Source organism: Chinchilla lanigera, unplaced genomic scaffold (assembly GCF_000276665.1).
Source record: "Chinchilla lanigera isolate Chin_1 unplaced genomic scaffold, ChiLan1.0 scaffold00038, whole genome shotgun sequence".
Taxonomy (NCBI): Eukaryota; Metazoa; Chordata; class Mammalia; order Rodentia; family Chinchillidae; genus Chinchilla; species Chinchilla lanigera.
The window spans coordinates 4,444,886-4,455,026 of NW_004955439.1; the positions used below are offsets into that span (position 1 = coordinate 4,444,886).

The 10,141-nt window shown below is 38.3% G+C and overlaps 1 protein-coding gene across 1 annotated transcript in view; it reads right to left on the reverse strand.

The window, feature by feature from the left end:
• The window catches only part of Snx9 (sorting nexin 9), an 81,024-nt gene that overhangs the window by 22,501 nt on the left and 48,382 nt on the right, over positions 1–10,141 (reverse strand). The window contains exons 8-9 of the mRNA XM_005390533.2: positions 6,515–6,640; positions 6,272–6,389 (exon numbers count right to left, since the gene is read on the reverse strand). Coding sequence (XP_005390590.1) covers positions 6,272–6,389; positions 6,515–6,640 — 244 coding nt within the window. The remainder of the gene's footprint in view (positions 1–6,271; positions 6,390–6,514; positions 6,641–10,141) is intronic.

Consider the following 10,141-nt stretch of genomic DNA (forward strand, 5'->3'; position numbering starts at 1 on the left):
AAATATTTATTTAGTATTTTACTTAAGGAAAGTCAGACAAAGAGGGACAGAGGAACAAATAGGATACATCGAATAAAACAACAAAATGGCAAATTAAACCCAACCATATCAATAATTATTCAGTCCAGACGATATTAATGGTGAATTCTATCAAATACTAATAGAGTAGTAGCAGTTCTGCATTCTTTTTTATTCTCTTCCAGAATATGGAAAAGGGGGGCTGGGGATTTAGCTCAGTGGCACAGAGCCTGCCTGGCAAGCTCAAGGTCGTGGGTTCGATTCCCGCTACCGGAAAAAAACAAAAAAACAAAAAAATAAAAAAACAAAACAGAATATGGAAAAGAAAGGAATATTTCCAGACTTATCTGATGAGACTAACACTGTCCCATATCAAAACTAGACAAAGACATTACAAGAAAACCTAGAGCACTAATGCTCATGAATACAAATATCCTCAAATATCAGCAATTTTAATATAGTGTATATATAAAATAATAATACATCATGATCAGGTAAGGTTTATCCCAGGAATGGAAGGACGGTTTAGCACTAGAAAGCTGATCAAAGTAACCTTCCATATTGATAGACTAAAGAAGCAAAGTTGTGACTGCCTCAAAAGGTGCACAAAATACATTTGACAAAATTCAGTATTCCTTCATGAAAAAAATTTTCAGTAAACTAGAAACACAAGGGAAATTTCTTAAATGAGTATCTACAAAAAAAAAAAAAATCTACAATGAGTATCACACTTAATGGTGAAAGGCTAAATGTTTTCTCCTAAGTCTGGAAAAAAGTGTCTCACTATTCCTAGTCATAATCCTGCAAATCCTAGTCAGTGCAATAATGCACAATGGAAATAAAAAGGTACACAGTTTGGAAAAGATGGACCAAAACTGTCTCTATTCCTAGAGGACATGACTGTCCATATAAAAAAAGCTCCTGTAATTAATAAATGAGCATACTGAAGTTACAGATATAAGACTGGTATATAAAAATCAATTTTGTCTCTATATGTAATAAACAATTGGAAAGAATAAATTTAAACAAACAGTATCATTTATAATAGGCCTCTTCCTAATGACATTCTACATAAATCTAACAAAAAATATGCAGAAATCTACGTGTGAAACTACAGAGCACTAATAAAAACTAAGTGATATATTTGTGGGTTACAAGATTAGGTATTAAGATGCGAATGCTCTCCAAACTGATCCACAGAATCAATGCAATTCCAGTAAAAATCTTGCATGGTTACTTACACATATCCATAAATTGACTCAAATTTACACAGAAAGGCAAAGGAAACAACCAAAACAACTGTGAAAAATAATCAATCCAGAGAAATCACACTACTTGGTTTAAAGACTAACCATGAAGTTACACTAATCAGGACAGCGTGGTATTGGTAAAAAAAGATGGGACACATAATCCAATAGAAACCCAGAAATAAATCCACATAAATAGTCAAGTGATTTTTTTTTACGAAATATCAAGGAAATTCAACAGAGAAAGGACAGTCTTTCCGACAGACGATGCTAGAATATCTGGACATCCAGATGCAAAGATAATAAAAAGAACCTCTACCAAACCTCACATTTTACACAAAAATCAACTGCAAATGCACAGATGTAAATGTAGAGCTTAAAACTGCAAAACTTTTAGGACAAAGCATCACTGGGAAGTGAGGCAAGAACCACAACACCTACTGCCCAACTGATAAAAGAAAAAATTGATACATCAGATACATGTTAACAGCATGAAAACCAAGCCACAGCTGGGACAAATTATTTGTACATCACACATTGGATAGAGGACCGTTTCCAGAACATATAAAAAGTTCTCAAAATTCAGCAATGAGAAACAGTCTAAAAATGGGTTAAGGATTTGAACAGATTTTTCAACAAAAATATCTGGATGGCAAATAAGCACATAAAAAGATGCTCAACACCTCAAGTCAGTAAAGAAATGCAAATTAAAATCACGAGATATACTACATACCTATCAGATTGGTTAAAGAAAAACAGATACTATCAATTGTAGGTAAGGTGGGACCATGGATACTCCTATATTGCAGCTGACGATTCCAGATGGTACACCCACCTTCATAAACATTAAACATACCTACTAAATGACCCAGACTAGGTATTGACCCAAATGACAACTTACTGTCATATAAAAATCTGGATACAGCTGGGAATGGTAGCACATACCTATAATTCCAGCTATCTAGGAGGTTGAAGCAGGAGGATCAAAAGTTTGAGGTCAGCCTGGGCAACTCAGTGAGCCCATGTCTCAAAATAAAAAAATAAAAAAGGCTGGGGATGAATCTCAAATGTGTTATCATGCTTCCATTTATGATGCTACTCTAGACAAGGCGAAACTATAGGAACAAAGAACTGATCAAGTTTTGTCATGGGCAGAAGTAGAGAAGGGTTTGAAACAGAGGCAGCACCGGGGAGTTTTGGAAGAAGATAGAACTGTCCTTTATCATAAATGTAGTGGTGGTTGCAAAACTGTAGCAGTAGTTGTCAAAACTCAGAACTGTATACTAGAGTGAATTTATTGCACATAGTTCAAAAATAAATTTCCAAAAAACATAGCCTGAACTTTAATTGAGAAATTATAAATAAAAATAAAAATGGGTCTTTTTACAGGAACAGCACTATGGACCCCTAAAACTGTTGCCTAACCAGTACCTAAATGGCACCATGATCTAGCATATGAAAGCCCCTCCAGTTCTGCACTTTGTAGAGCAGAGACTAGCACTACACAATCTTAGCTGATGCTGACATGAGTCTCACCCTGTGGGAAGACAATGACCCACCTTCAGGATGCAAGAGACACAGCAAGCCCTCGTGGCCCTGGGATACAGTGACTTTTCCACTAGGAGCAAGTGAATTATACCAAGAACCTATTATCTCATCAGTGGCTGAAATATAATGATTTTTATTGAAAATCTGTCCTTGTAAATATTCCTCAGACACACCTGGTTTGTCTTCTGAACTATTACTTCAGATGTTATTTAATGCTTGGTAAGATTTTCATATAGGGGTCCAGAGAATTATAAACAGGGGAAAGAATTTTTAGCTCCAATTTTCAACAAAGCTCACTTAGGTTCTCACTAAATATATGAACAGACTGTACTGGAACCCATGAATAAAACTGATTCATTGAGTATTATTTTGCAAAGAACAAAATCTACAAATAAAAAAATGCTGACTATAAACTTTTTATGCGGGCCTGGGGAATTAGCTCAGTGGCATAGCGCCTGCCTGGCAAGTGCAAGGTTGTGAGTTTGACTCCTGTACTGGAAAAAAAAAAAAAAAAAAGAAAAAAACAATAAATTTTTTATGGACTGACTGATTTTTTTCAAAGACCACAGAAATGTTGTAATGTAAACTAGTGGGCTTGTCTTTTCTCTAGGAGTTCAGTAAGAGGGGGATTTGTACACAACAATGATCTTGTGGGAATCATAATCAGGAGGAAAATGAGAAGGGTGATGGTGTCACTCTGTGCCTCTCAGAATCCTCAGCATGCATCCTAGCCAGTGGATTAAAGCTCAGCTTTCTTCAGCCTGGGGGCTGTTGTTTCTCTGTGCCATCCCCTAGTTGCACACCTGTACTTTTTAAAAACAAAAACCTTAATATAGAAGAAGAACTGTGACTCAATGGTGCTTTAAAATAGCACTAAATTATTTGATTCAGAAATATATTAAGTATTAAATATTATATTAATATTACACTATATTAAAGCCTAAACTACACAAGAACATCTATGACCCTGAACTAGCCTACTGACTCATATATTTAAGCACTGTGGAATACCTGTTGTGCTAACAAGTGGGCAAAGGAGAATATAAAATTTAAAAAAATATTTAAAGTTAAAAATATGAAAAAGTTGGATTTGGTAGCACACTCCTATAATCCCAGCATTCTGGAAGGCTGAGGCAGGAGAAGTGGAAGCTCAAGCCCAGCCTCAGCATTTTATAGTGACTTAGTGAGACCCTGTCTCAAAATGAAAGAAAAGAAGGGAAAAAAAGAAAGGAAGGAACAAAGGAAGGGCAAGTGTGCTGGTGATGTTGTTGTGTGAAGGCTCAATCCCTAGTACTACAAACAAGTCTTGAGTTTTCAAAAGGAAGCTGTGATTTACAGCAATAGGACAACAGCAAGGAGAGAGAGTGAGTATCTGAGCTGGGCAGAATGGGTTGGGCACTGAGCGGGAGGCAGCTGCACACTGGCTGCCCTGGCCTTCCTTGCCAGCCCTCCCCCCATGAGAGTCCAGTGTCACCCACAGTGTTGTGTTCCTCTACCTGGCAGAGCAGTCCCCACTCTTCATCCTGCTATGACAATTTGAAATTTCTGAAAAGTTTTCTAAAAAAGTCAAGATCAAAGCTCCTTTGAAAGAACTAAGATTTCTCTCCCCAAAAAATTTCAGAGAAAAATAAATATAAAACAAAGTAAGACCTTACAAACAACTTACTTACTTACCATAAGGACACTAATTCTAGCTAAAGATTAGTTAGTCTATTTCTCCTAACAAACAGCAAGCTTCAGGACCAAACTCAAATTCCCCTTTTAGCAAAACAGAGACGAATGTGTTTGGGGTTTCCCCATGTGGAGAGTGAAGGTGAAAATGTCCCAGAGGAAAGAGGAGAAAGCACGTAAGAGGTGTTGGGCACAGGTGCCCAAGCCCATGGGAACTAATTGCACTGCAGCACTGAACTAGCTTGATCAAGGGCTCCCACCTGGCTGATCAGTGTTACTCTCTGCAGCCCTTTCTGGGAGGATCAAGCCTTCCCTGCCTCCCTTGACCTCTGGGAAGAACCTTCCTCCTCCTCCTGCTTGCCTTCTTGGCAGGGCAGGTGAGTGTCCCATGTCTTCTCAGACTCTCCTAGCTCTCTGACTCTGACCATCTAAGCCTTTCTTTCACCATCCATCCATTTCTTTCTGTATTTACTATTTTATTTATGTAAATATTTTCTAGCTATCCATTAACACTCCTTCTAAGCCATGAGTGGTGAACATATGGCAGGTGTGTTTTGTGTTTTTAAGACAAAAAATAAATGTATGAGTTACTTTTTTCTAAACTAAAATCCTCAATATTCAGGTTTAATTGTAGTGTTGGTACTTTGTAATAAATAAGTGGGTTTGGGGCTACAGTTTGGGTATGCCATTTCTAAAAGATTTACCATCAACCTTTGGTGAAGATAAAGGTGGATCAAAGCTTCTTTACACACATGTATTCTAAGACATACCTGAGTCCTTGAGCATTTACACACCACATTCCACACTAGCTAGTGATGAAAGCCAAACCACAATGACAGTGTCCCAGCCCAGAAACATGTCCTTTCTGACTTTTGAGGGTACAGTAGAGGTGGTGTAAACAAGACATTTTAAAAACAAGAAAAAGGAAGGGGTAATAATCAATGACAATTAATTCAATAGAAAACTTGGCACCTTTCTTCAATAACACTTTATAAGCTCAGTGGCTGCTCCATATATTTACCCACTGCTATGAAAGTGACACAGAAGGTCTGCATAACTTGTTTACATCATTTGCATCACATATTTTTATTTTCATTTTTGGTTATCTGGATCATTTCTATTTCTTCAGGTGTCATTTTTCACATTTTTAAAGATGTACATATTTATTATATACTACAAAATACAGACTGCTAGAATTCAAGGTACATATACAAGAGTTCTGATAGAAAATTTTATCAAATATTCAGGTTCAGGCATCTTCCATAAGCACACAGAGTCTGTTCTGGGTCTCTCTTAACAGGTATATTAACTTGCACCTTGCTACAAAGCTGCTCTAAGGAAAACAGTGCCTTTTCGTTTACAGGAGGACAACCTGTCTGTCTTGGTTACTTTTTTTTCTTGTTGCTGGGACAAAATACCTGACACCCAAAATTAAGGAAGGGAAGGTTTATTTCGCTTATAGTTTGTGGAGGTTTCAGTCTGTACTTGGCAGATTATAAGACAGAGTGGCACATGGCAGAGAGCTACGGCTCAAGGCGGCAGAACACACCAAAGCAACAAGCACACACCAGGGCGGAATGGGGGAGGAATGGCCTCAAGCACTCTTTTCCTCTCCCTTACATATGCAAACTATCCACCCCAGGTGGGTGCAGCTCTCACACCCATAATCAAACACTAAAAGCCTGCCCCATGGCCGCATGAGGCTTTGGGGGGACACACAGACATAAACCATAACACTGTCACGTCTTTTAACTTGTTACTCCACAGTCAGCATTATACTTACTCACCTGTGACTTGCTTGTCTGGAAGAGAAGGAATCGGAATGGCAGACCCAAACTTAACCAGGAGACGCTCATACAACCAGTCGAAGTGCTTATACCTGTGGTTTACAGATCGATTAGTGTTCTAGAAAATAAAAGAAGGAGATGAAAAGTTACTGGTGCAAAATATACAAAGTGAAGAAAAATAATGCAAGTTCTAACCAGCAATTCCTGAATGCTACCAAAGGTTTTGCTAACATGGGTACTTACAGTAGGTGTTAACTGGTATTCAATGTAGCTCTTCAAGCCATACATTTTGGAGCCTTTCCTGGGATCTGCTACCACACAGTCAAAAGTTGAGGTAGGATAAACCCACATTGGGCCATAATCTCCAACCTACACAATGTTCCAAGAAAAGTTAATTTTACAACAGGGAAACAGAGTAAATACAATTAGCATAAATCAACAAAAGATTCTTGTCAGAACTGGAAGTCCTTTGGTGGGTCCTTCTTGTTCCTCTTTGAGAAGATAGTAACCAGTCTCTGTTCTCATCAGAATTCACATTTGCGGAACATATTTATTGGGAAGAATTCTTCTGTTCTCATGGGGGCAATCAGCCCATGAAGAGTACTGAGAGCCAATCAGGCTTCTGATCTCCTAAGAGAAGTGTATGGAGAAGGCTTAAATAAAAGAGACAAGTAACATGAAGTTTGAGGGGCTCCGGGAAGGTCAGAACTTTCTTAGAGCTAAGACAAAGACTTCTCTGGACTGCAGTATTTATTAGATTTTCCACAAATTTGGAGGGCATGCAGAGAAATGAAGGGAATAGCTGAGGTAAAGGTGGGAAACTGAGAAGTTAGAATAAAGACATTCTAGGCAGTAAATCCTGCTAGTTAAGAGAACTGATTTATTTCTAAAGTTGGTAGTTATTATCCTGGAATTGGAGTGAGAGCCAAATGTTCTCAGCTGCAGCATTATCTTGCCCTCAGAGTTGTTACAGTGTCACTAAATACTGTAAGTCTCTACTGTGACCACTGGCATAAAGAGTTATATTTTCTGCATGCCAGCCACCAGCTCTGTGAGCAAGTCACCTAGGCCTGCAACAGACTCATAAGTAAATATAGAAAGCCAATTGATTAATTCTAAAGCCTGCGCAGTGCTGTTTCACAGTGGTCTCCATCAAAGAGGAGAAACCAGTTTGCTGTCTAGGAGAGTGTCAGAACACAGGGTCTCTCCTCTCTTTAGACCACCTTGTCTGAAGCTATGTGTGATAAATCTATGACACACAGGATGGTTTTGTGAAATAAAAATCTCCACATTTGGACTTTTCAAGTCAAATTACCATGAAATTTTCTCAACACGCTCCTTTTCGTGCTTTTGTAGGGAACACTGGTAACTAGCAGTTCTCATATGGACAACTGGTTTGTGACAACACTTTGAATAGCATAGTTGGCTAAAGAAATGGCTAACTGGACTGTCCAGTGCTATAAACTATGTTACTACTGGTAGTAGTTCAGTCTCCTTAAAAGTGAGACCCAAGTTAACTGTTTTTTCCTACTCCTTGGGCAGAGGTATAGTAGGATGGTTCAATTCCTGTCCCTGGGACTATGCCTGCCAGGCAAGGCTTGTCTGAAGAGGGCAGGCCCCATTGTTTTTCCACTGTCCTTTTCTGTCTGTGAGTAGGGGTAAAGGTTCAGGAATTTAGGTGAGGCTTACTATTGTACTAGAGCACTGCAGTCATACTAGGGGTGGGAGTGAGGAAAGGAAACTAGTGGAGTTCTATGTGGGGGTACAGAGAACTGATGTGTAAATTTTAAGCCTATGGATCATTCTGCCATCGCTAAGTGACAATGGATCTGTTATTCCAAATATGGCTATTTTCATGTTGTTTAAAACTGTATCCAAGGTCATAAAGGTGGCTGTAGAGGACCTTGGATCCTGGCGCTCAAACACAGGCTCCCTGGATCACTCCCTGTATCAAGAGTCTGATGTTGGTTCTGGGTCATTCATTTTAGAATGAATACAAATGGTTATAGATTTCAGAGGTCCAGGTTGTAGGAGAGTGGGTTGTATCAAAGAAAATGTAGACCAACAGGAGTGCTTATTATCTTGAGAATATGTTATCCTCTTAAACTAGAATAGAAAAATAACAATTATGTAATCTTGGAATGAGGTGAAAAAAACCAACAGCTGGTCTGTAAATGAAACACTATTTCTAGGGAAGACATCCATTCACAGATTCAAAGACGAGTGAAAACCGTTTATAAATCAGGTTGGAATCTTGCAGTTGGAAAAAATGTCTAACAAAGTAAAAAAAAAAAAAAAAAAAAACAAGGAAGACCATGCAGATTGGGCTGCGGAAAGACAGCTTCCTGCAGGCTGAGATGTTTGAGAGAGGCCAGCAGCCATAAAGGTGAAAAGGACATCCAGTCCTCACGCTCTCTCAAGGTGGGCAAGGAGAAAGCAGGATACATTTGACAGTCCAGAGGTCCTTAGGTCAAGGTCAAGAAGGTGACTAAAGAACGAGAGGTTTAATATGGGACAAAGGAGAAGATCTCAGAGAATAAATGACTCTGCTGCACTTGGAGGGGGCCAGGACTACGGAAGCTCTCCTAAAGCTACAGAGCAGGAACTTAAGGCCATTTTGGGGAACATTCCTTAGTGACTGAGACGGAGGGGCAACTCTGGTTGGCTAGGGCATCCATGCCCATGGGCTATATTTCACTAGTGGATAGGGTTACTATGCCTTCTACTGCTTTCCCTTGGCTTCCTGAAGACTCATGGCTTCCCTCAGCTTCCTTTCCCATGGAGCAGGCTGCCTGTCCACTGGCTTCATGGCCTGTATCTCCCTGAAGTTCCTGAGACAAGGCAAGGGGTAGACCTTATGCTCCATTCCACCATTCTCATGCCTGTGCCAAAGTTTACTTTCAAAACTTCAGGGCAGGGCGATGATCTCTTAATTCTGTGGAGCTTTATCTTTAATGAAAATGATACATTTGTAATTTTTTTTTAAAGACTAGAACAAACAAAAAATTAAAATATTCACTGAACTACTCAGAAGATAATTACTCCAAATTTGCTTTGCGGGAGGAGGATAAAAGGGGCTCTTTGCTACAGCCCTTCTTTCTGGAGGTTTCTAGAATCTCAAACTTTTCAAAGATGTAGGAATAGTAATTTAAAAATGCAACATCATTTCTGCAATTTTATCAGTCAAGAACAAAATCACTTTTCTGCATCCTTGTTTTTGCCCACAGTGACTACATTCAAACCTTCCCTTAACTAATAGTTACAAGGTTAACTCAGCAGGGTCAAAAAAACAACCACAGCTTTCTTTTTAAGAATTATATTTGGAAATACAGTTAGATACAGCCTAGATAGAAAATGTGTCAGCAATCAAAATATGGGATTAAAAAGAGCCACAGTGTCATTTTATATAATAATCACTGCTCTAAGATGGATTAAATTCTTAATAATGTCATATATTCTAGCTTTTACATGCTAGTTCCTTATCTTGACCTAACAGCTGGTTTGCTGCAAGAAACACTATTACCAGCATAAGAAATTTTCTTCAGATAATACGCTTCTACTTTGCCAGGACATAAACCTAAATTATCTGAATTAAGATTATTGGTTAAGTGTATAGAGCTGGTTAAAAAGGACATAAAATATACGATGTTTCAGAAAATTTACGATGTTTCAGAAAATTATTATAAGAATATGTGTTTGAAAGATATATATATCTTGAATATAGTTTGAATGATAAATATCTAGACAATGGGGGAAAAGAGAAAGAAAAGGAATATATATATATTAATATCTGGTAATCTAAGCATATACTTTGAAGATAACAAACTGCAATATAATAACCATTGTTAATTTCCTATCATCTTGTTATGA